A 27300-nucleotide genomic window follows, 5' to 3' on the forward strand; every position below is an offset into this window, starting at 1 on the left:
ATGGGTGACTCACCCCTTCTCATTCAGGTGGTGGTGATGAATAGAGTGAAGATACAGGCCAGCTTTTCTTAAGAGCAAGGGGAGTATGCTACAGCCCCAGAAGGGGTATAGTAAATTGCTACCTTCTCCCCCTGAAGCAAGTGTGGAGTATGAGAGGAATTGTGACTTACTAAAACTGCTGCTGGGACAGTAGAGCTATGTGTCATCCTTCACATAGGACTGAGCATGAAAAGTTCAATATAGCCCAGGGGGAGTTCTAATTCCCCACCAACCTAGAGTGAACAAATACCAAAATATCTTCTCAGGATGAGGTTTCAGAAGCACCTATTGGAGTCAGGGACTTTTGATTCTCTCCCTTAATTAGCAATGCTGCTGTTTACATGATGCTTCAGTGAGAACTAGTATGTTGGAATTCAAGATTCCTTCCATCAGGAAAAGCTTTCAGTAGCTCTGCTAGGGGGCTGCACAAGACTAGAAGTGAAGAGATGGCATTTGCACAGCAAAAAACAAACACCCAACAACAATAAGACAATTTAAAGTAGGGAGCTGGGGAGAAATTGAAATAAAAGAAAACAACGTTCTCACAATGCATTCACTAGGGCCTGACCCAATGCCCATGGAAGCCAGTGCAAAGACTCCCCAAAATTCAGTTGGACTTTGGGTCAGGTCCTAGTGCCTTAAACACTTTATTGCTGTAAAACATTCTGGCTGATGTATATACGGCCTGAATAAAACTGCTGTGCAGCGAGATATACTAGACACAGCCTAGCATTCTTTTCTTAACAGAATATGAATTCACAGCGAGAACACAGCAGTGGCAGCAGAAGACTAGCAGTGAAAGGGTAAATTGGAAATGCCCTGTTGTAATAGCAATTTTGCCAGCTAAAACCTGATTGAGCAGTAGTAGATTTGTGGATGCAAATGAGCCACCGCTCATTTCATTAAAATGCAGCTGAGAATTAATTGAGCCTCCATTGGTGCACTCAACCGTAAATTTTCATCTGTTTCTCAACTATGACCCAGTTGAGGCTCTGTTGAGCAGTAGTATAAATTTTCCCCCATGCAAATGTAGTAAAGACTGAACTCATTTAACACATGTGCTAATTGAGCATCAACTGGTTCATGGAACAGTGGAGTGCTAGTTGAGTCTGGCTTGAAAGTCTTTTTCTTCATTTACTTCTTTAGATTAATCCCCCCCTCCTTCCCATTTTAAACTTCTTAACTATGAAGCACACAGTGACGTTGGATATGAGTGATAAAATTTACCCACCAAAAGATCATACTTTACTTTCATCAAATACAGTCATTTTGTAACAATATTCTCTCCACATTTCTAAAAATGGAAAAACAAAGCAAAACAAATGGTCTGCACCCAGTCCTCTGCACAACATTTCAGAAGACATGAGCTTGAGGCTAAACTTGGGCTAAAGAATATGTGCTCTTGGAGAGAGACTATGATTTATATACCATATTGCTAGAGAGGATGAAGCCTCACAAAGGTTTAGAACTGTACTGGAGTCCTGTAATTAGTGTGTGGTCATGTATCTGGTTAATGACAATACAAAGTGTGTCAAATATATGGCTGCTATCTTCCTGATATTGAGTAGTAGCTTATTTATGTCGTTAGTCCCATAGAATATTGACAAGAAAAAGGGACTTCTCAAGGTAAAGGTGACAGAATTTGGTCCATAAGGTCAGATTCCTCTACCTGTACTCTGGTTTAATATCAACTTAGTCCAGAAATTGTTCCCCTGAAGTCAATGGGTGTTATTTTATGGTGTGCCTCTGAGAGCACAAAATTTGCAGCTCAGAAGGTTTTAAGCCACCTTTGTTCACTCTCAGACCTGGCCTGCTTGAGGTGCATGGAGGCCCCAATAATTTGTAACCCTACCCTTTCCACCTCTGACATATCCTTTTGGCCCACATCACACATCTGACACAGACTCTGCTCTACATCAGGCCTTGCAGTGGAGTTCTTGTAGGGCAGCGTAAACAGCCTTGAGCAATGCTACCAATGAAGGGAATGCTCTTTTGGCTAGCTCCAGCATTCTAACTTAGGGCCATAGTGGAGGTGAGAATCCTTCTCAATGGTGCTACTTGTGGGGTGCTATTCAATCTGAGTAATGCTGTCAGAACCTGGCACATTGTGAGGTAGCAGAATCTGGTTCACAGGCAGGATTAAAAACAGCTTCCTTCTGCTGGGAACTTATGGCAAGAGGCAGGGAATTTCCTTGGCTTTCTTGCCTCCCTTCCCCAACCCTCACTTGGGAGTTCTATGAATTATGCTCCACAGCTTGAATCACCATTGCATTACGTTAATTGGACACCGGAACTATAGTGTCATGGTGAATCAGGCCCCCATATTTATGCACCATTGGCCTCTTCTGATTGCTTGTTAAACAACAAGCACAAACGTGGTGGGATTTTTTTGAGTGTTGAATTTCTTAAGAAAAAGCAAAACCTATATTTAATTAAAAATATATATTTCTCCAGCAACATGTTTACCGCACAAATGTATAATTAGCCAGAAAATCAATAGTATAGCAGCTACAGTCTGAATGGAACATTTGCAATTAGTTGATGCATATTAGTGTCAGATACTTGATGTTACTAGGTTCTTTAATGTTTTGAACCAGGATGCCCATGTATTAGACCCATCTGTGCTCTCAGTCTTAGAAAACTGAAAATGTATAAATATAATTTAAACTCATATAAAGTATATTGTTGTACCACAGAGCCCATGAAAAGCGGAATTGCTGTATATAAAAACAGCTAAAATGTGAGCCTGCAATCATGCATTTGACAACAGCTGCTGTGAATTGCAAGTCACAAATGTCCTTTGTTCTTTAGTTCCTCTAGTGGCACCAACAAATGTGAGCGGAGGCGGAGGGAGTCGCTCTGAGCTTGTCATCACATGGGAGGTAACTTTTAAATCAATTGATCTAAATAGTTTTCTAAAAGAATACGGGTGAAATCCTAGGTCCCTTGAAGCCAATGGGAGTTTTGTCATTGATTTAAATTGAGCCAGGACTTCACCCTCTGCCTGGCAAAGAAATACTCAGAAGATACAGATCAGGTTTTCTTTGTCATAAATAATTTATAGAACTAACCAGTTTGAGAGGCATACTCTAAATATATTTAGAACACGTCTATAACCTGTTATCTCTATTATACAGAAAATTGCTTAACACGCTAATCTGCTTGGCCATTTTCTGCATTAAACATTTTTAACATTTTTGTTTGCATGTTGTTTATTCTTGAATACTATGCTGACAAGGCATATCCTATCATGTATTAAAAGAGATGAGGTTTTCAGTGCATACACTTAGTATTAGAGAATTAAAGACCAATCACACATCCAAAGGAAATCTCTTGCTTAAAATATACAAGCCACAAGATACCGGTCTGGATTAAAACTCCAATCACCACTTCTAGAATCAGTGATAGACACCTAAAACACTTCCTTCGCTTCAGTTTTTTTATTACAGATCAGAAATGTGGCTTGGGTTTTCTGAGCCAATTAGAGGATTTAGACACACAACTACACTGAAATTAATGGGAGTTACACTGTTAAATATTTTAGTTGTCTTAGAAAATGTCAACCTGTATCTGGATATATGAAAAGGAGGATTCAACCCAGATTGCAGGGTGGAGACCAGGCAAGTAGGCCACACCCTTTCCTGTGTAGGATAAAGCTGGAAAGAGTGAGTATATATGACATTCTACAAGATGAAACATGTTTTAAGGGGAAAGACTCCCATTTATTTTAATGGACTTAGGGTCAGGCTCCTCAATTCACAGTGCTCCCTCTCTAAGTGGTGGAACTTCCTCCATGGTCCAGGATGATGAGGGAGCATGGTCTGATTCTGCCCCTCTGTTTGACCCTTGAGTTTGCTTCCCTTTGTAAAGAGTGGAGAATCCTGAACTCATAGATAGGGTGTAATTCTAAAGAAGATTAAGGACAATTATATGATGCAATTTCCATAATTAGTGGCCACAACTAATCTAAATTCACCTGCGTTTAATGATATGTTAAACTGACATTTCACTCAGCCTCCTTAGATAAACTCTTCTTCTGTTACACAGTGTCAAGAAGTAAGTGGCAGCTCTTGATTTCCATGGCCTTGAGAGATGACACTTCCGTTATTTTCTTCCCTCCATGGAAAGAATCTAAGAGCAAATGGTGATTTCAGTAAAATATTTTACAGTTTCTTACTGAGCAAATAGGAATCTTGGAGTCAGAGTTTAAATTGCACAGTGGGCTTTTTGTTTTTCATAGTGCTACAAAGGTGTTTCTCTTCTTGTATATCAGGCACCCTGTGTACCCATGTCACTTCAATTATGAATTTCTTATTTTTCAGTATACTATTTTCTCCACGTTTGGTTTCCTCTCCTCTGTTCATCCATCATGAGAAAAGAAAACAGCAACCACCCCAAAACACCCGCATCAAATTATCCCTGTTTTGAAATCTAACATATTAGACTCTACAATCTGTCCTGAGGAGCAGCCATGGGAGACACTTCTCATACCAGGCTAACAAAACAGAACACAACTCTTCTGCTTACCATGATGAACTGACTAACCACCCTGATTAAATCTGAGGTCACAAAAGCCTCAAAACAAATTAAATGCTCTAGCAAATAGCTTAAACTCTGACATATCCCCCGCACGCACCATAATCTATCACAGTTAACTCTTTCAATCCTGAGTAAGAACATACTATGGAGGGTTTTGAGGATTAATGTTTGTAAAGTACTTCAAGGATGGTAAGCTCAATATAGATGCTAAGCTATACTATTTCATGTCTTCCTTGCCATTGGGCTCAGGAGGATTAAGGAGAATAGGCTAAAATATGGTACTTAGGAAACTTGTTATGCTCTTCTAGCTTTTTTTTCTCCTTTTTACAATATTGATGATGGTCATGATGATTCCAACACACAGTAGATCTTTGAACTGTAAGCTAAGGCTCACTGAAGGTTCTGCTGTTCTTGCATGGCTGCTTTTCAGTGCATCTTTGTTTGATGTGAATATTTGCATGGCGTGCTATATTGCAAAGGAATACATCCTGTATATCTTGTATCATGCTGCACTGATCCTTTCACTTTCTTGTTCAAAATATTGCACAAATGTTCTCTCTCCTTGAGATGCCAATGTGGCAATATTTTTTTTTCTCAGAAAAAAAAAGGGCAAACTGGATACAGCACTGATGAAAGTGCCCGCTTGGCATGTGTCATTGATAGATACCTTGAGAGGAGATTTCATTAATAGAAACATTAATTTTGCCATGTAGACTTTCAATAACATCTCTATGCAAGACAAACTTAAATAAGGACATTTTTTATGCACTTGGGATTGCACTCATGCTAAAATTGAAATAAAAGTGGTTTGCTTATAAGTATGCAATTAACATACACTTATGTATATACATTCGCTCTTTTCCAAAATTCTTTCTTCCTTATAAATTATCCAAAATTAGCATTTCAGTCCCTGTGGGGGGAAAAGATTCAGATACATCCTGAGTTGAGTGAAATGCTTTTAATTTTAAAAAACTTCACACTTGCAAGAGCATGCCTTTAATGGGACCGATCAAATCTTTTGTTTCTAAATTGATTGCCTCAATAGATATATTGTTTTGATTTTTAGTTCAATATTAAATTGACTGATGGAGTAAACATTATTATCTTCTCTAAGACACAGTCAACCAAATCAATACAACTGAAATATACTGATAGAATGAAGATTCAATTAAAACCATCTATACTTTCAAATGCTTATTGATTGATTTCCTCTACATCTACAGTCAGTTCCTGAAGAATTACAAAATGGGGAAGGTTTTGGCTACATCATTATGTTTCGGCCTCTTGGTTCAACAAGCTGGACGAAGGCAGTAGTGGCTTCAATAGAAGCATCGAAATATGTCTACAGAAATGAAAGTATTACACCTCTCTCCCCTTTTGAAGTTAAAGTGGGTGTCTACAATAATGAAGGAGAAGGGACTCTGAGCTCAATATCTATTGTCTACTCAGGAGAAGATGGTAAGGAGTATTTATTATTATTATTATTATTTATTTATTTATTATTTATTTGTGTTCTATTAGCATTTGTAGACCCCCAGCCATGATCAGGGCTACACTGTGCTAGGCACTGTTAACATATTCTAAGAAACACTCCATGCCCCAAAGAGATTACAGTCTAGATGCACAAGACAGGCAAAATGTGGTAGAAGAGGAAAAAATATTACCTGCATTGTATAGGTAGGGGATGGAGGTGAAGAGAGCTCAGGGCCAGATTTTCAAAACCACTCTGCATCTAGCAGCCCCCATTGAGTTGATTCAGAAGGCTAGACGAGGCTACTTATTGCCATACTTTTCTAAAGAGTTTGGCATTCAAAATGTCAAACTCTTTTGTAAATGTGGCCACTTATTTTGGTGCTTAAATTGGAGCTGAGCTTTTCTGAAAATCTGGCTCAAGTTATAGGTGCTGAGCATTTTTGAAAATCATGCCCTGACTTAGCCAAGGTCACATATGCTGTCTGTGCAAAACCAGGAACTGAAACCAAATTTCCTTAGTCACAGACTAGTGCCTTAACCATAATACCTTTTGCTCCTTTTAGTGCTTGCACTTTTGATGTTTAACTTTTAATCAAATGATATGTTCTGTAAATTGCATTTATTACAGATAATGCATTTTCTTTCTTATGATCCTAGAGCCACAGATTGCACCAATGGGGGTTTCTGTGCAGAGCTTTTCAGCTTCTGAAGTTGAGGTATCTTGGAATGCTATTGCATGGAACAGGCACACAGGAAGGGTACTTGGCTATGAGGTGATGCACAAAAAATTAATTACATCATTAATTAATCACTGCAATCATATCTCTTCCGAAAGCCATGCATATTCTAGCTTGCCTTCCATTACAGTGAGTTAATGGATAAGAGACCTTCACTCAACTCTCATTAGCAACATTTCACCTGAAATAATCATAAGTATTTACAGTCCAGTACTACAGTTCTGTCTATGCCTTCCTATAATGGACTAAAGTAAATTAAACCTTCACGAACAGCACTTCGGTCTATTCTTTTGCATTGAGTAATATAAGAGGACTTGCATTGTATTCTAAAAAACATAACTATCTATCTATCCATCCATTCATGTTCTTATAGCATAACCATCACTGTAGTATCTGAGCAACATCGGGCACTTGATGGCACTGAGGCATATAGATGAGCTAGAGTAAGTATTTTAACATTGGGTCACCAGTACAAATCCATTTGAAATTGGCAGTAACTGAAAGTTGTTACCATCAAAAGACTGTTCTGTAGCTTATATGAAATACATTGGTATTCTCAGTCCAGCTTCTAGTGAATAGCTGTCGATGTCATAAAAAATAACCGCTTACAATAAGAGCACATTTCTCCCTATTTCACACACTGATTGGCAGTCTCTAGCACTGAATAGTCGTGAAGACTTCATCCAAATTCCACCTTGATGTACACCACATGCAACCCCATTGATATCAATGGGTTTTCATGGGATGTAAATTGGGAAAGAATTGATCCCAAGAGGTGGTGCCTTCAGGATAGAGTGAAGGCACACCGGTGAAGGGTGGGGGGAAGTTTTTTACATTACCATTATTTGTGCTCTATATGTTCTATGAATATACTAACAGTGAAATATTATTTGAGGTTCCAATGCTGTAAATCCAACCCATTTCACATGCACTATGAAAAACCCCCACTTCTCTAGATAAAATAAGCCTAGAATAAATCAAATGCAGACAACAGAAATATTTAAAATTCTATTGTCCTATCATTATGAATATACATATCATACAAAGGGGCAGAGGTGTAGAGTATGCAAGCCCTACTAAATTAAACATCCATTAAAGCAAGAGAAAGGTCTAAGTAGATAGTTGCTATTGTATCAAAACTCATAATTAAAACCCTCCTTGATGGCTGATATAAGTGTCTCATTGTGTCTTTTTAAGTCTTTTTCAAATATGCTCAAATTATAAAATCAGACAAGCCTTTAAAATGTCTTACCTTATCAAGGTTTCCCTTTTGGAAATCTATAAAGCTAGGGATTTCTCATTTGCTTTTCTAATTTGTATTCAGAGTCTGAAATTTTATTTCTTCACTATAAATATTCATGGTTAATTTTATTTCCTGACAGTTTCAATTACAAAACATGCTGTCTTTCTTGAAACCTTAGTTGTTGGCTTGTCTCATTTCCAATCAAGACTGTAATTGGTGGGAAAACAATGAACTGTCTCTTCTTTTCTCTTAATATTCAGGTTTTATACTGGACAGATGATTCCAAGGAAACCGCAGCTGGTAAAGTTAGAGTCAGTGGAAATGTAACAGCAAGAAACATCACAGGACTAAAGGCCAACACAATATATTTTGCAACAATAAGAGCTTACAATACAGCTGGGACAGGACCATCCAGCACTCCAGTCAACATCACTACTAAGAAGTCGCGTAAGTATTTAATTTCATATGCAGTAAGTTATACAAAAGCAGAACAAATGCCTAACCTTATATCAACGTATCACAATGCATCTTTGTTTTATGTGGTGATGTTAATAAATTGATCCCAAATAGCTTGACAGTATTAAACGGTTCATTTAAAAATAAAATAAACTAATTTAGCTCTCCGTCCGCTGTTAATAGGCAGCATTAAAAAGTCAACATTTACCAGCAGTTTCCTACCCTGTGATATCTGAGATGCCAATTCAGTAAATAGGCAAAGGGAACTCCTGGGGAGAAATCCTGGCCACAATAGATATGTCTGCGCTACAGCTAGACACCTGTGGCTGGCCTGTGCCAGCTGACTCAGGGTAAGGGGCTCGGGCTAAGGGTCTGTTTAATTGCGGTGTAGATATTTGGGCTCCGGCTGCAGCTTGAGCTCTGGGAGCCTCCCACTTTCATGGTTCTAGAGCCCAGCGCCAGGCTGATCCTGAATGTCTACACCAGAATTAAACAGACCCTTAGATCAAGCCCAAGTCAGCTGAAATGGGCCAGTTGCGAGCACTGTAGACTCATCTAATTATGTAAATGGCAAAACTCCCATTGATTTCAATAGGACCATGATTTCACCCCTGCAGGTTATTTTATCTGTTCTAGTCTACCTTTAGGTGATTTCCCCCAGTAATTCCCCATTTTTTAGAACATAAAATAACTATGAAATTTCAGATGCTGCCATGTGGCAACCATTGATAAACATTTACTTTTGAATAGCAATTATGTGCTGCATTGCTGCATGTTTTCATATGCGATTTCAAAAGAGATGGCGAGTCAATAAAGAAAAGCTGTTCCAAATGGCAGACGACAATATTGGGAACCAGGAATATGAGTTTGGGGTGGGTTCTTTTGTAATACAATTGTTAAATGTTACTGGTTACATTGCTGTCTTCCACTGTTCTGCAGAGTGAGAGAAATATATGTAATAGATTCATATAAAGGCAGATTATTCAGTCATTTAAATTTCCCATAGTAACAGAATTATGACAAAACATATGCCACTCCCTTTTTAGAACACTGTCCAATTAAGCTAATAGCTACTGGTGTTTTAAGGCTTGATTCTCCAAGGTGCTGAGAAAATGCCACTCCCTTTTTAGAACACTGTCCAATTAAGCTAATAGCTGCTGGTGTTTTAAGGCTTGATTCTCCAAGATGCTGAGAAACTCCTGGAAGTATCAAGCGCCATCCAGGAGCTACCAAGCATCTCACAGGATAGAGTCTTTAAAGTGGTGTGAGAGACCTATTAGTTAACAGTAAACATGCCTTAGAAAAAGCATTATGCCACAGATCTACACAGAAGGGATGTATTTGTGGAATCATGATAAGAATAAGATTTAAGACTAATCCAATTCCAGTGGAAGTCGTCATTAGCGTCAGTGGGCACTGGATAAAACAGGAATAAAAATAGCAAGAGTTTGCAGAACAATTTTGTGGAATAGTGGGCATGCATGTGCATACCATATGGCAGATTCAAAACAAAATCTGAATATTAACCAGACATATCATGTCTAGATGATATCGAAATAAGCATATTGTTGTCAAGGGCTTAAATTAACTACTTAAACTTCTTTTGCCCCTTGAAGATTGATAGAATTTACAGCTAGAAATTGTACTGATCCTTAATTAGATACAGTGGTGGGAATGTTGGACATATAAGTTAGTAAGTGGTATACAGTTTTTCCTTACTATCAAATACATTCTGAGTACCTCTCACCTATTATCTTAACCCAGCCATAATTCTGCTTTTTTTTTCTGCCTTTATTACGTATCATTTCTAGAGATGAAAAAATACACATTCCAGGGACTCTATAAAGCCAAATGTATTATTATAGTGCTGTCTGGAAACTCTGCTAGGCATTTGTGACATCGTTTTCATAATAAATTCCTATTTTCAGTGGTTTCTGAGTTCAAAGTGAAAAATAACTCAGGCAGAAACCTGGCATAGAACCTGGAAATTTGGCATATCCTGGACGCAAAACATATTGGCAACTAAGGGGAACCAAATGCCTTTTTAATATGTAGTGTTATGATACATTATGAAAGCTCAAACGTGTCCCAGTACATACAGCTTATGAGGACAGTTTTCCTTTTCTCTTTCTATATTTCAAGTAGTATTAGAAAAAATAGAGTTGGAGTGGAGTTCTCAGTCCAGAATTGGGGCCTGCGTGAAAAGGCCTCAATGTTTTCAAAATCTTTTGCATTTGCTTGTTGGATCTGCTCTTCCTCCTGAATATTAGGCTTTAGAAAGAGTGAGTCCCCTATTAATGTCAATTTAAGAGACAATTTTATTGAGTATTGCCATCCTTATTTTTGTTTAACCCCATCTCCTTTTTAGATTGCAAATTCAATGTTCAAAAGGGATTTAGTGAGTTAGGTGTCCAATTCCCATTGAAATTCAATGGGAATTGGACACTTAGCTCCATTGACAGAATCATGCTTATGGCATAGAGGAAGGCCAAATAATTCAAGATCTATCCTTCTCTCTCTGAATTTCTAGTTACAGTTCATATATATCATATTTTACCCCACAATAAATTTGGTCATCATAACCTTGGGTCCCATCTCCCCACCTTCAGCCCACAACTTACATACTACTTCTTGGAACAGATCTACAACTTTTGCTGCTAGAAAAATGAAAAGGTAGCATTTTGGTTGTCTCGTAGAAAAGAGAAAAAATATGTTTTGTTTTGTACTGGTTTTTGTAACCTTCACTATCAGCAAAACTGAATTTTGCTTATGCCTCAAAAGAGTACATCAGAATTAGAGCTGAACACAAAATTTATAACAAACAGTTTATCCAATGAATTTAGTTCTTTTTCCTGTCCAAAGTGATTGCTTTATGTAGATTAACTTACCCTTCAAAATGATTATTTTGGTGAAACCTTTTAGCCTATGGATTTCTTGTGAGCTGCTCACTATATATATCAGTTTGAATACATCATCATGTGGCTGAGTGCCTTCTTGTGGCCTCAAGGCAGTCCTGCAAATAGCCTCTACCTCAATTTTTTGCCTTTTAGGGGCTTCTTCTATAACTCACAAATCCTTTTGTCCATTCACACATCTCCTCAGTTTCTTGTTTATTAAATTAATAAAAATTCAAATCCCTCCTTAAGTTGATCTGTTTACATCTTCTCATCAGGTCACTTAGAGACTTCCTGCTTCTGATTTCAATCCCAGAGTCCCAGGTTTCTGTGCTGGAACCTACTTGCTCCCAGCAACCTTTGTACTCATTTTATATCTCTTAGAACACCTCCAAAACTCTCACAACTCAGCCTTGGTGTCTCAGTGTTCTCTGCTGGAGTCTATTTGCTCTCCACAGTCAGTCATCTCCCTCCATCCCCACTCTAGTCTCCTAGGGAATATTGTCCGTGCAGCTTTACGCTGCCCTTAATAACAGATACTGCTGAGCCTTGCTTGGGTATGCCTGCTTAGTAACTAGGGTTGGCTGGCATTTAAAGAGGCAAGCCACCCTGTTACACCCTGTCATTCAAGTGGTGTGATTGGTCATCTAAGCACACAGTAAGGCGTTACTCACCATGACTGCAAATGGCAGAATCTGTCCCTTAATTTCTTAGAACCTTAATTTATCTATTAAAGGATGTAATTATACTCTGACATTATGAGGTCTCACTAACTAATATTTGAAAAACTCTAAGTTCCTCAGAAGATAGGTGCTTTATATGTGACAAGTATCAAATATTAGTAATAATAAATGAAAATAAGCTCTCTAGATACTCTACTATTTATCATTAGAGGATAGTGTATAAAAATGTAGAATAGGTATGGGCCTGAACTATGAAGTTCTGATCTAGAACTGAAATTCCCCACAGTTCAAGGGGATTTGGATCTGTGTGTTTTAGGCCTATCTTTAGTATTTATTATGACTGGCAGCAAAAAGGTTAAGCACTTGTAACTATGTTCACTAGCAGCTTCGTTGATTAGTTCCCATCTCCACCACCAAATACCCACTTCTCTCTATGTACCAAAATACTTGTGGTTTAGCAAAGCATCTGTGTTTTCTTTTGATTATCATGGCACTAGAACAGAGGTAGGTAACCTATGGCACACGTGCCGAAGGCGGCACACAAGCTGATTTTCAGTGGCACTCACACTGCCCAGGTCCTGGCCACTGGTCCGGGGGGCTCTGCATTTTAATTTAATTTTAAATGAAGTTTCTTAAACATTTTAAAAACCTTATTTACTTTACATACAACAATAGTTTAGTTATATATTATAGACTTATAGAAAGAGACCTTCTAAAAACGTTAAAATGTATTACTGGCACGCAAAACCTTAAATTAGAGTGAATAAATGAAGACTCGGCACAGCACTTCTGAAAGGTTGCCAACTCCTGCACTAGAATGACATATCAAAGTGAGATCTGCCTATCAGAATATTCAATAGGATAAAGTTTCTAGCTAAAGAAAGTGTAATTCCAAATATTGCAAAGACTGTTAGGCTTTTGGTTTTTTGCTTAATTTATTTTAATAAGAATATTGTATTCACATCATTTTTCTCTCTATAGGCCAGATCTCCCAATTCAGTCACATGGCTTTCTGCACAGACCCAAGGAGGTGTGAGGGATGGGAAAGATAGCTGTAAGCCACCTTTCTTGTCCACCAATCTAGGACTGGCTGGGGGCCAATCTGTCCTCCAAAGTAATTTAGAGCAGCCTTAGGACTGCTCTAATTTACACAGGTAGTGACTGCCCTACTGACTGTTCCTTTAGCACAGTGAACTCCAGCTACACCTTCAGGCCTCCCCAGATGTATCCCCTACAGTGGTGGGGATAGGAGTGCACAGAGTACTGCTGGCTAGATGCAGGAATCCCAGAATACCACATCAGCTTTACAAGGTGTACAGCAGCCAGGTGGAAAGCAAAGGATCTGGCCCCGATCTTTTATATTTTTATTTATTTGTGAAATCTGCCTTACAAATATCTATGGAGGGCAAAATAGAGGTGTAGGTAGCCCCGTGTAGGATGGAGTGAGGCTGGTGAATCATGCATTCTCCCCTCCTCAAGCTCCTCAGGGATTCTCTGGTGAGGATGGTAGTACCACAGGCCATATTACCAGTCCAGTTGTAACCCTCTTCACTGTTGGAATCCCATTTTAAGCGGCAGCTGAGATCACAGGGCATCCCTGGTCATATTGCTCCACTGGGGCCTTGTTGATGGGTAGTTCAGGGGAAGGAGGCACAACAGGCAAGCCTCTTGGCTCATTCAACTTTCAGGATGGTGGGGGGACCCCACTGGGATGGTTGAGGAGAAACTGAATTTCACCCATGAAGTTTCCACTTGTTAGCCCATTTTTATTGGGAATCCAGCCCTGGAGCAGGCAAATTAAGTGCTCCTCCTCCCTTTGTTCTTCGCTTGGTGACCATCCTAGCTCACAATGCTGTCTATTTCCACACTGTGATAATGGTGTCCATCGGTGCGTCCCTACCAGGACATGGTAGCGGCAGTGAGTGTAGAAGAAAGGACCTGGGCAGAAACTGAGAAAGCAGCCTGAAAGGAGGCTGTGAAGGTACTGACTGGGAATGGGTAGCATGGCTGTGATTCCATTTTGGAGCTAATTGACTGATAAAGCAAGTAAATTAATATGCACTCTGCATTTTTTTATTCTCCTATATAAGCCAAAAATATTAAATACAGCTAAGATCACAGGGCGCAGTACATTTATCACAGCAAGGACACTATCACACATATAGCTGTATTATTGTATATTAGGTTGGCAAATGTGACTGCCATGAATTTTTGCTCTTGGCTACATGTTTTGAAGATTTCTGTTACCCCTTTGGGATTTAGGAAATTCATGGTGGCTGGCCAGCCTACATCCTTGTGCTGAAGGGAACAAACACTAGTTCTGGATTCTGGGTGGCTTTTACATATATGTAGTAGTATGGCCTGGAGTTCCCTCTGCAATCGCCTTCCCCTCCACCCTAGTTTTGCTGCACAAAGGCAGCCAGAATATAGACCATAACAGCAAGTGTGAATGAATAGCTAATACTATCAAATTAGAAATCTCTGAAACTTCTGGGATAGTGGAATAACCAAATTTTGCCCACATTGATTTTGTTTATCAATAATCAAATATATTCTATGTAAAAACACATAGTACCTTCCCGTATCCCAAGAAGCAGAGTTAGCTTATAGGAAAAGAGAAAATCAGTGCTGAAAAGAAAATATTCTGTCTCTCTCTCTCTCACACACACAGAAATAGACCAGATTTTCAAAACACCTTCTAAACTTAAGTGCCCTAAATTCACGACTAAGTGCTCTTACTTCTCTTGTTAGGCTTTGCTAACAAGCTACTTTTCAGCTGTGAACATGTGATCAGTCCTTATATGGACAAAAAAGGAAGTATTTACCATGCTTTTCTCTCATCATTTGTGAATTTTTCCTCCTGATCAAATGCCATCTCCATAATGATACTTAAAAGTGCAACATAATTATTTATTTGTTTTAAATTAACAATGCATAGTGTGAGCTACTGTTAAATAAAACTATCATAAAGCAAAATTGAGCCAAAAAGTCTGTGGTCCAGGCCTGGAATCTTCTTAGTAGTTCATTTGGTTAATGGAAACTGGACAGTATTTGGAAATGATTCAGTATATGTAAGAGCAGATACGCTTCTTAATAAATATATAAATAACAAACGTTTAAGGTATTCTTACCTGATAGAAGGACAGGAAGGGAATAAATATATGCTTGTTTTACAATGACTACATCTACTGCCAAGTTAAGAATTAAGATAATGGTTCATTTTAAAGTTTAAGTAAAAGTAACAAGTTCAATATTTTAAAATATATATGAAATGTTCAAACTCTTTACTGAAAGACAGAAATATGTTTAATGAGAACAGATAATATGTGAAGGAATTATAAACAGGATGCATCTATCATAAGGATATTAACATCAAGCCAGTGTCTCCATCTTCACAACCACTTGTCTTCCAAGATATCTGAAATACTATGGTTAAAAATAAAGAGGTCATGCTCTCCTATTCTCCAACGGACAAAAGGTAGCCCATGTATTAAATTTAGCTTCCATTTCCATTGGTGCAAATCTATTGACTTAAATGGAATTGCATAGTATAACAAAACCGAATTTAGCCCTTTGTCTGAACAAGTGCAATTCCCAACCAAGTCTCTTGGTTAGATTATAAAGTAGCATTAACAGTAGTGTACACTTCTTGGAAAGCAGAACGCCCTCCCTCCCTCGATACATATTAGGCAAAGTTTATGTATCTTCAGGGAAGTCCATCTAATTGTCAGATCAATTTATCCCCTCTTTTTCTTTGCACATTATATGGAACAGATTTCAGCTTTTAGAAACATAAACCCCAACGAAGCCAAGCACATGCTTAACATTAAGCATGCGAGCAATCCCATTGCTTTAAGGTTAAGCACATGATTAAATGCTTTGCTGAATGGAGGCCACATTCATTATTACAAGCTATTTGATGAACACTAGTTGTGAAGATATTTCAGTCTGTGCATTATAGACTTTGTGAGCGCTTCATTGCATCTGTTGCTTTGAGTTATGACTATGGTATTTGTAATTTGCTATTCATGCTGTATGACTGGTCACCTCAGTAACAAAGTATTACCTGTGCTCTCTGAGCGGATAACTGCAACTTTTAGATACAGAAGAGGGTTTGGATAACTCTCCTGTGATGCAAACCAACACATTTTGGGTGAAAGTCAAATGGTAATGGCGTATGAGTTTAAGTTAGACTTCGGTGGCCCAACAAAGACCTTTGTGGTGGCTCTTTGGAGAGGGGTGATGATCATCCATGCACAAGTACTTGCAACGCTTCCATGAAAATACCTGTGAGCATACACAATTGGTTGAGGATTCATGATACTTTCCCTTCACTGAATCTCCTTGTGAACAAGTAATTGCTTGAAAAAGTGTTTGTGGAAAGCAAATGAGGTTGTGAACACCATTTAAGTGAGTTCACTTTTTATGCAAGTTCATGAACGTTTTTTAAAGAAAGAAATCAGTATTCACCCAGCTTTCACACTATTTCTCAGTGAGGGAGCAGCTGAAATGTGCACACATCTGTTTGGTTACACCTCGGTTGTTCTCCAACATCTTTCTTCCCTGATGATGAAAAGGATTAAACCTCTCCACAATTATGAAACAAACAAAACTACTTTTCTTGCATAATGTAACAATTAGTTTGTTCCATCTCTGTAGGAAACAAAAGAGATTACAGACTGTTACCAAATTAACTGTTGCTTATAATTTACATATGTTAAGTGTCAAGGTCAGATGTGGGAACAGCAGTGCATACATATAAAAGGGGAGAAAATGGATCCCAGAAAATTAATATGTTCATTTTAAGTCTGAGTCTTGAAAACCATAGGAGTCCTACTGGTCCTAATGAATCCATTTTCTTCCTTCCAATCCAAGTTTACATTCATAGACTTTAAGGCCAGAAGGGACCAGTGTGATCATCTGATGTGACCTCCTGCACGTTGCAGGCCACAGAACCTGTAATAGATTTATAACCTCTGGTTGAGTTACTGAAATACTCAAATAATTATTTGAAGACTTAAGTTACAAAGAATCCACCATTTACTCCCGTTCAAACTGGCAAGTGACTTGTGCCTCATGTATGAGGGGAAGGCAAAAAATCCCCAGAATCTCTGCCAATCTGACCTGCAGGAAAATTCCTTCCCAACCCTAAATATGACAATCATTTAGATCCTGGGCATGTCAGTGAGACCAGTGAGCCAGACACCTAGGAAAGAATTCACTGTAGTAACTCAAACCCCACCCCATCTAGTGTCTCATATCTGGCTGTTGGAGATATATTCTATTAGCAGTCACAGATGAGCCATATGCCATTGTAGGCAATCTCGTCTCATTCCCTTAATTTCTAAATGCTCTCCTCCCAGATGTGTTCCCTAACCAAGGAGGATACAACATACAGCAGGATACAATCCACCATTCTAAATCTCAAATTTACTTCAGAGATGCAGTTTCAATTTCACACATCCTTGGAGATCTCTGAATTTTGCAGGATTTAATCCCAATCATTTTGGGGTAGATTTTCAATGGCACAAACAGCATTTAGGCACTTGATCTAGATCCATAAAGGAGACTCAGTCCAGCAAGCTGAGTGAGGAGCTCCCTAAACTAGCCACTAGGAAATGCCAAGGAGTGGGGCGGGGCTTAAGTCCCACCAGTCTCCACTCCAAGATATTTAGGTGCCTAACTCCAGGCAAAAGGGAGACACCTCCCCCTGTTTGGGATTCTCAGCCATGAACCCTCTCCTAGAATTAGTCTCCTAAGCCTAGACAGTCCTTTCTCGTGAAAAAAGAGACAGAGGATTGTGAGCATATGTACCAGATTGGATCCCACAAGCAAGACAGGCAGGGAAATCTCATTTAGGAATCCTGGCATGGCTAGGGCACCAAGCAGCTTGGTGACAGTCAGGACTTAGGCATTTTTTGCACATGCCCACAATGGGAAGCTTAGATGCCTTGAGGACTCCAGGTGCCTACTGGGTTAGGTGGCAGATGAGCAGGGTTTTGGGGATCTCAGTGGTGTCTATATTCAACGCTGGATCTCAGTGGTGCCGAAAGGTTCAATTTAGGCACTAAACTTTTAAATGCATTTAGGTGCCCAACTCCAATTGATTGTAGCAGGAATTAGTCACCTAAATACCTTTGAGGATCTGGAACATTGTGGATCTAGCACCTAATGAGTGTTATTTGTGCCTTCAAAAGTCTACTCTGTCTACTGGACACAAGGGTCCCTAAAACCCTGGCAGTCTGATCTATCAAAAACAAAGACTTGCACATTGAGCTTTTTTCAACCTTTGTGACCTCATATTTTGTTTTTTTCTGATATCCACATAGAAAAACATTTTGTAGTACATTACATCTAAATATTCTTAATAGTACTTAAAATTTAACAAAATATATTCAGTGTAACTTAGTATAGGCTGAAAGCACCAGATTCGTCCTATATTCCAAAACTGCACTTTTCTCAGTAGGTGATTTGTGTTATGAGTAGAACTTTACAATTCTAAGTAACATGATAGTGATGACTGACCTGAAAATATTTTTACTCCTCTTGGTTTGGATCAGCCGTGCATTGGTTACTTTCATGTCATCAGCTCATTCGATTATACGATGCAAATTAATATCCAATTGTATCTTGTGATTATCTTTTTTAAAGCACCAAGTCAACCACCAGCAAATATTGCATGGAAACTGACAAATTCAAAAATATGCTTGAATTGGGAACATGTAAAAACAATGGAAAATGAATCAGAGGTGTTAGGCTACAAAGTAAGTAATTTCTTTGTCTAATTAATCATACATATTGGTTATAATAGAGACACCACAAGTAGAGCAAATGCTTGATGATGATCATACTTTCCCTGAGACTAATCACTAAGTGGAAAATATTGACTTCTTCAGTGTTTGGGATGCATGATGGACAGTTAAATATAAAAATTAAAATTGGGCTATATACTATCAGCTCTTATAATTTGTCAATGCATAAATGCATCTCCACACAGATCAGAGGATAGACCTCTAGGTAATAAAAGTGTCAAGGAGCTCTCCATGCAAATCATTTAAATAAATCTATTGTTTTAAAAGGGTAAATTTAGTATGAAGCCTGTTTGCAGTGGTTTTGACCAAGGAGGGAGGTGGCCACAATCCAGTTCAAGAAAGGAAAGATTCTTCAGACCATTCATGAAGAATTTAGACACTGTCCTTTAGGCCCAGTCCTGCAAAACTCTTCCTCGCATGGGTGAAGACTTGCATAAGTAAGGATATGGAGGACCTTTGTGGTATTGTGGTTTTACTCACCCTAAGGTTATGCACAGATATTTCCCATGGAAAAAAAAAACCCTGCCCCAAAAAATAAAAAAATGTGCAACATTTCTGGAAGAGAGGTGAGCCCGTACACTGTTACTCCCTAGTGAGTTATGTTATTTGACGAGCTGCACACTTTTAGGGACAGACTAGATGAGCTCTGTTAGGTTCACTCCTTTGTGCTTTAACCATTTGCTTCTAGGCAATACTTTTCTATTATATTTCAACATTCTAGGAGCTCTAAGTATTCACTGCAATAAACCTATTTTAAAAATGCCCATTAACACCATTTCTCCATCCACTTCACTCTTCAGTTTATCTTTTTTAGCATAAAAGTGTCAAAAAGCTGCCAAGAGCAAGGAGTTAGATAGTGTCATTGCTGTGCGGGCAAAGAAGAAAGACTTCCTGAAGAAGAGATTATTCTTGCACGCAGGATTTGCATCTAAATTTATCTCTGGCTAGCCCTCGTGCACCAGTGAAATAGTCCAACCAATCTGTAAGATGGCACAATGATATCACAACAAAAAGACCACATGAACAGTACTAGATGCAGTGAGTTCTGTGTTAGGAGAGAAGAAGTTCTAGTTGACGCTATCCAAATTATTGTCTGCTCTTGAGCTTTTTTTAGTACATACACCTACAGGTTGCTTCACTTTGTTCAGTTCTGCAGATAAACATTACACTGCAGTCAGTGGGAGTATTTGTATTGATTCTGATGGACTTTGGATCAGAAACAAATGGGCAGATTTTCAAAGGAGCTCAGCACGATGGATTCTTTGCTGTTTTGAAAATGGGGCCATCAGTGTCACAAGGGGAGATCATGGGAGATGAGCACTTTTGAAAATAAATCCCTCGTTTGGCTATCTTAATGAGAGCTGAGCTGTTTTCAAATCAGGCCTTAACTGTGGATGAGAAACACTAAAATCTGGCCTTAAGTGCATCCTCCATACTTCCACACTGGGTGAGATAGAGACATGAATAATACATTTTTAATAATCTTTCATGGCCTTACACTGTAACTGAAATTTGGATCTATTTCTTATTAATACTGTGTTGCACATAGGACAAGGGCTGGCTTTGTAATTGAAGCACAACACGCATTAGGCCCCATATGCCGAGTCTACACAGAAAATGATTGTCATTTTCTGAAGTGGTCTCAGTTTCTGCTCAATAAATCTGCAGGGTTCTGAACATGCAGAATTACATGTGTGTGAGATACGAGGAATAATGCTCTCTCAGAGAGCCAAAAAAAGGCAACTACAAAAATCCAATTACTTCTGTTTTTTTCTAATCCCTTCATATTTAGATTTCGTACAGGCAAAATAGACAAAGCAAAACTCATATACTGGAGACAAATAACACCTCAGCTGAGCTTCTGGTACCATTTGAAGAAGATTATCTCATAGAAATAAGAACAGTCAGTGACGGTGGGGATGGCAGCAGTAGTGAGGAAATTAGGATTCCAAAAATGTCAAGTACGTTTTTTTTTTCTGAATATTATTGTCTAAAATGAAGCCAGTGCACTTCTAAAGGGAAGGCTAACTAGACCTTCACCACCATCGATGAGCAATAGCGTGGCTTAAAGCTAGGTAAACCTGCAGTAATCTCTGGTATAGTTTTATGTTTAATGCAAATAGGGGAAAGGAATTTACACAGTCTGTGTGTGGCCTAACTTTTCAGGGTCTCTCTCCCTCTGCAGTGGCCTGGAGAGTGGGACAAAACTCCGTGTGGAATAAGTGACTCTATTCAACACAAGGGTGTGCCTAATAAGCATTATGTAGCACTGATTTGTTGGTAATAGACTTGGGGGTGCATCTCCTCCTAAAATACCTTCAAAGAAGGTGCCAGCTATCATGAAAAGGTTCCCCCTTTTCTCTTGTTGAGATGAAGTTATGTCATTTTATTTCTGTAATTCCTGGGCAATGCTGCTGGAAAAAGCATTATGTGAACCCATTAGCAGTAACAAATAGGGTGACCAGATAGCAAGTGTAAAAAATCAGGACGGGGGTGGAGGGTTATAGGTGCCCATATAAGAAAAAGCCCCCAAAATCGGGACTGTCCTTATAAAATCAGGACATCTGGTCCCCCTAGTAACAAAGCACCATGGTCCCGATTTTATGAAGTGCTAGCATCTGCACCGAGGACACTTAGCACCTTGCATGAGCTGATATGAATTATTATAATTCATAACATTTGTATATGCATTTTTGTTGAAAAATTTGAATGATTCTGAATTCTTTGAAAAATAGATCTGACACAAAGTACTATTGCATATGAATTTACTTGCCTGAGGTGGTTTTATTTTTGTATTTTTATAGGTTTAAACTCCAGAGGAACAAAATCATTCCAATTGGTAGTCCATGTGGTAACAAATGGGATTATGATTCTGAGTTGCATTCTTACTTTCTCAGCTCTTTGATGATTAAAGCCAGGGACAGTCATGGACTTTTGAAAGTAAATCGTCTATAGATTTTATCCTGATACTAAAGCCACAGCCAACATTCGCGATGACTATACTATTGAGGGGTGGGAATGTACACTGTACATTATTAAGAATGTAAATATCAATATTGCATTACTAAAAATATATTAAAATCTGAGGATAAATATATATACATAAATTAAATGGAGTGGTGCCAAAATATAGCTGTGTGATTGGAACAAGTGACACCTATTATATTTTGCAAACAATGAGGTATGGTACAAATCCAGTTTAACTATATGACCCACATGAAAGACCCAGGCCAACTCATAAATTGTGAATTGATAACAAAGAGGGAATAGGTTTGCAGATGTTTGTGAAGTGGATATTTTTCCTATCTTCCTCATTTCAATCTATACAAAAGAATAATAACCACACTTCACAATTTAATGAAAAAATATTTGTTTACATTTTGCACCTATTTGTATCAGGTTACCACTTGGATGTTACAAGACATGAATTGACATATAATGTACCCTTTTGAACTTTACCAAATTATTTTCTCTGAAAAGGGAAATAGTCATCTGCTTCTACAAAAGGAATTAGAGGCCAATCCAAAACCTGTTGAACTCAGTTAAAACAATCCCATTGACTTCAATCCCACAGCCCTTGGATCAGGCCCTTAACGAGACAATATTTCTTATGATATAGCATACACTAAACCAGTATATTCTCAAATACGCTTTTAAAAAACTTTTTAATGCAAAGAAACTATTCTGGTCAATAAATCAAGCATTTCAGAGGGGGCTAAATATTTACATTAATATTATTATTAAAGGAACATCTTCACGGTTGGTCTGCGAAATATTTGATGTACTATTTTTCTTATCAATGTTTGGAAATTCAATGTAATTTTGTGTTTCATTTTCTAAATCATCTGCTTCAGTTCTGTTTTTCTAATAAATAAATAAATGAATAATCCAAACATATAGTTACTTAAATATTTAAGACTATATTTTCATCTTGCTGCTTTTGGATATACTTTGTGTACATAATTTCCTTTAGCATTAATGCAATTCACAAGCATACAGCAGTGCCACTCAGGAGATGAAAAGTTGATGTGTGATCTTATAGAAAACTCTCCGCACATTTTCACTATATCTTTTTTATACCAATACTACCCTATTGAATAAAATGCAATCACTGAAAGAATTAATGACGAATCTGAGGAGAGCTTTTTTCTGTTACCAATAAAATATACAGTGCCTTGTTGAAAAGCTCTGCATATTGATTTGACATAAATCACCTCAAATGTTGAAAAAGTTCTGAAATGTTTTTTGCCCAGACATATAATTGCAGGGTATTCACATTTATGTGGGTCCCCTCTGCCTGTACATAGTGGATGAAATCCTGGCCCTATTGAAGTCAGTAGCAAATCTCCCATTGACTTCAATAGGGTAGAATATCACCTGATGCATATTACATCACTGACTAATCTTAAAGGGCCCTTAAAGGGTTCTGACCAGGAGATACTGAAATCATGTGGTGGGAGAATAGGGTCCAATGTTTTTAATGATTTGTAAAGTTGCTCTTTAATCAATTCAGCAAGAGTATTAGTCATAATGTCCACAGATTGTCTCTTTCCCTCAGATATATACAGTATAGATTTTACCAACCTTCACATGGAAAAATCTCAGTCTTCCCTTTGTGTTTGACTGCCACCATTTTCTCACATTTACCAGAGCAATGGTATTATATCAGAGCTTGTTAAAATGCTTTGTCACTGAAAAAAAAATATGAGTCTCCTGACAGATTCCATCACTATGTATTAACTATTATTTATTTTGTCACTGTTTGAAACTGTAGATTCATCTTCAGCAGGGCCGGCTCTAAGCACCAGCATTCCAAGCATGTGCTTGGGGCAGCACTTTTCAAGGGGCAGCATTTCTGGCTATTTTGGGGCGGGACTCCGGCTTTTTTTGTTGTTGTTATTGTTGTTGTTGTTGGTTTTGCTTCGGTGGCGGCACTCCGGTTTTGTTTGTTTTTCGCTTGGGGCAGCAAAAAACCTGGAGCCGGCCCTGATATTCAGGTGGGACTGTCAGGGGAAAGGAACGGAGCAATGCTGTATATTTATACTACAAGATGATGAAAATCACCTGATTAAGTTCTTCAATTTATTCAGTTATTAGACAGTCAAACTCAGCCCCATAGTAGGTGACTATAAACCATTTAAAATAAATGAGTTTGGCCCAAAATGTGAAGTGACACTAGTGGATTATAGCTTGACAGCTTTAGGAACATCAATATCAATGGACTGACTCTCTCACATTAGGTTTGGGGGACCAAAATATTCCTCAGCACTTCGCGCTAGTTTACATTCCTTCTCCACTACTAAATACTGTGTAGTGTGCACCCTCAGCATAAAGACCCGTGCTGTGTCCCCTTTGCTTGTTAAAAAATGGAATATGTAGAAAATATTTACTAACACCAGCACTTTTCATGAAACATACTTACATGTTCTGAATGTTCCTACTGATGATTATTGTGTACCCATTCCCCTTCACAAAAGGCCCAGAGGGAAAAGAAATCTATTCACGTACTAAGGAGCAGAGCAGTGAAAACAGATTCTTATTAAGATTAGTATTTATTTTGAACAGGTCACATTTTTCAAAGCTCAAAACAACATGCTCATCCATAGACATGGAAGACCTGATCAGCAGCAGAGCCAGTGCTGCCTATAACAGATGTGAGCTCAAATGGATTGAGGGATGTCATTCTGCAGACTAGTCACCCCCTGGCATACACTTTTAAAGCACTGATTAAAACACAGCAGAACTATGTTGAGATTGAAAAAGAAATGCTGGCAATTGTGCTTGGTTGTGAGCAGCTTCATGCATATGTATATTGGCAGAAATCTGTTGCGGTAGAGATTATAAACCATTGGAAACTATATTACCATTGTGAGAGGTGACACCTACACATCCATAAATTAGCATGAACTTGCAAAACCCCCTCATTAAATACAGGCCCAAGGAGGAACTTCCTATAGTGGACACACTTTCAAGAGCAAGGGAAAAGAAGGAACTGCAGGGAGAGGAGTTTGCAATAAATACAACAAAAGGCAGAAAAATCACGAGATTCCTGATCACCCTTCCTCCCAGGCCTGCATATCTAAACTAAATAGAAAAGATTACCTTTTTTTAAGTGGACTAATACTCAATTTATTTGAAAATTGAGCTGTTGGACAACCCCCTGAGTAGCAATGTAATTGCTCATTACCCTTTATTGTGAATCATAGTTTGTTCATTAGTGTTAAGAGCAGATAACTAACCCCACTTCATATATGGTTCATTTCAGGAACTCTGATCTCTAAGCACCAAACCATTACTCAATACCGATAAATGGAATAGCAGAAAAGTCACTGCAAATAGCAAAGAACTTGCTAAAATATCCCCGATTAATTCCAGGGAGTCATACTAAGCATTAGTTACAATATCAGATTACATTTCCCATGTGTTAGTAGGATCACCATTCTGGAGACGTCTGGGCAGAATGACAATATCTAAAATGCTTCTTGAGTCAAAGAAATTGACTTTAAAGTAGATAACAAAAACTAGAGTTGACAATTCCAATTTACAGCAACTTTCAGAATTTGTTTTTGTTCCACATTGGCATGAAAACAAGCCATTTCAACTGTTTTTATGAAAATGGAATTGTGTTGAAATGTCCATTTTCAGACAAAAAACGGAGATTTTCATTTTGTGTGTGTGTGTGTGTGTGTGTGTAAAGGCAAGTGCCCTAAACACCAGGCTGTCTGAAAGCCTCTCTCGCCTTTCCAAGGTAAACTTTGTCAAAACCAATACACCACTACAAAATGTTTCAGCTTTGATGAAACAGCATCTGGCAGCAAAATATTCCAACCACCTCTACAAGAAACTGATATGCCAGGAAACTTGAATGGAGGATAGCGAACAAGACAAATGTCAAACACTTATCCCATGTCAAGTAGGAGAGAACGGCAAATTTCAAACAGAAATTGGTGTCCAATGTGCTAAATTAATATCTAGTTAATCCACAACATGATTATATGCAATAACCAGTTGTGCTGGAGGAAAAGAAGCTATCTAAACAAAAGTAAGGCAGACACTGTCTCTATTTCTTGAGGACATCCAGAATGCTGCTGACAGAGGGAGGTAACAAAAGTCACCCAGTCACTGGCACTGAAAAACACAGGCTTTAGATGGCAGATCCACCTCAGAAGCCAAACCAGGCACAGAACTGTTTTGAGAACATAAAAGTTTTCCATGTCTATTGGTGGGTTCCACCGATCATCTGTGCTTGTGGATAGTTGCTAATTTTATTGAGACTCGGCTTTATTTGCATTTGATTTAACAAAAAGATTTAACAAAAAGAACAGGTAACAATAGACACTGGACTCAATCGACAATGATCCCCAGTATTTGACAATGGTATAACCTTTTGCAATCTGGACTCATGTCATTTGACTGAACCAGGAGTTGGAAATAAAGATTAATCTCTTACCAGCACACTTATGAATCACATCTTTTTTACACTGTTTGGTAATATATAGGGATAAGATGTGCCATGAAGGGTGCCCATATTCAGGAATGTGACAGGATGGTCTGGTGCTTTGTAGGGTATATAGATGTTTCTATAGCCTATAAAACCCAGTGTTTTATGTGGTTTGATTAAGTGAATAAATGTGATGTAAGTGGAGTATGAAAGATCATCTTGTCTTGTTTTCTCTTTCTGTACTATACTCTATGTGCAGAATTGTTGTTGTTTGAATTCCTTTTTCACTCTCTTTTGGGACTCAAATGAGCCTAAGAGATTCCTGACACCTGGGACTCAGTTGAGTTGCCTTAACAACAATTGGTTAGACAAGACAGGGCTAATTGTCTTGGTTTAATTCTCAGCAACCCTAACCTTGCCTCTGAATAAAACAGTCTGGGGCCAATCAGGACTAGAGAAGCAAAATAAATACAGCTTTCCTGTCGATGAGAGAGGGGTAATTCAAATGTTGGAAGCTTTAGCTTCCTGCTTCCAAATGCTGGGGCAGTTAAGTTAAGGGGAATTGCAGTGGAACCTGAATTGTTTACTTTCGGAAACATTGCTTTGTATTTGGAACAGTTTGGTACATGTCCTCTCCCAGCTCCAGGGAAGACAAATAAAACTTTTATTCCACCCTTGAAAGAGAGAGCGACAGCACCAGTGACTTTTTTTCCCCAATGTAATCCAGATCCATTACTTGGGACACCACTATGATATAGAACCAGGATTTATGCTGCAGTTGGTATATTTATTGTCTTTGTGTAGTGTATTAACTGCACAAAGGTGCTTTGTGTAGTGTATTAATTTTAAAAATCCATGTAAATTGGGGCAGAACGTTTAGTCTGTAGGCCAAGGGTAATCAATTATCTTTTGTCAAGGTCCAAATTTCTTGGTCAAGGTATAGTCAAGGTCCAGACTCCAGAGAAAATAATACAAAAACAACA

General features: G+C 38.3%; 1 protein-coding gene across 1 annotated transcript in view; it reads left to right on the plus strand.

Annotated features, from left to right (window-relative positions):
* Positions 1-22630, plus strand: part of CNTN6 (contactin 6) — a 232801-nt gene extending 210171 nt beyond the window's left edge. The window contains exons 17-23 of the mRNA XM_045022626.1: positions 2851-2921; positions 5802-6036; positions 6709-6824; positions 8292-8478; positions 18716-18828; positions 20669-20837; positions 21681-22630. Coding sequence (XP_044878561.1) covers positions 2851-2921; positions 5802-6036; positions 6709-6824; positions 8292-8478; positions 18716-18828; positions 20669-20837; positions 21681-21781 — 992 coding nt within the window. The 3' untranslated portion in view covers positions 21782-22630. The remainder of the gene's footprint in view (positions 1-2850; positions 2922-5801; positions 6037-6708; positions 6825-8291; positions 8479-18715; positions 18829-20668; positions 20838-21680) is intronic.
* Positions 22631-27300: the final 4670 nt, after the last annotated feature.

Source organism: Mauremys mutica, chromosome 7 (assembly GCF_020497125.1).
Source record: "Mauremys mutica isolate MM-2020 ecotype Southern chromosome 7, ASM2049712v1, whole genome shotgun sequence".
Lineage (NCBI taxonomy): Eukaryota > Metazoa > Chordata > Testudines > Geoemydidae > Mauremys > Mauremys mutica.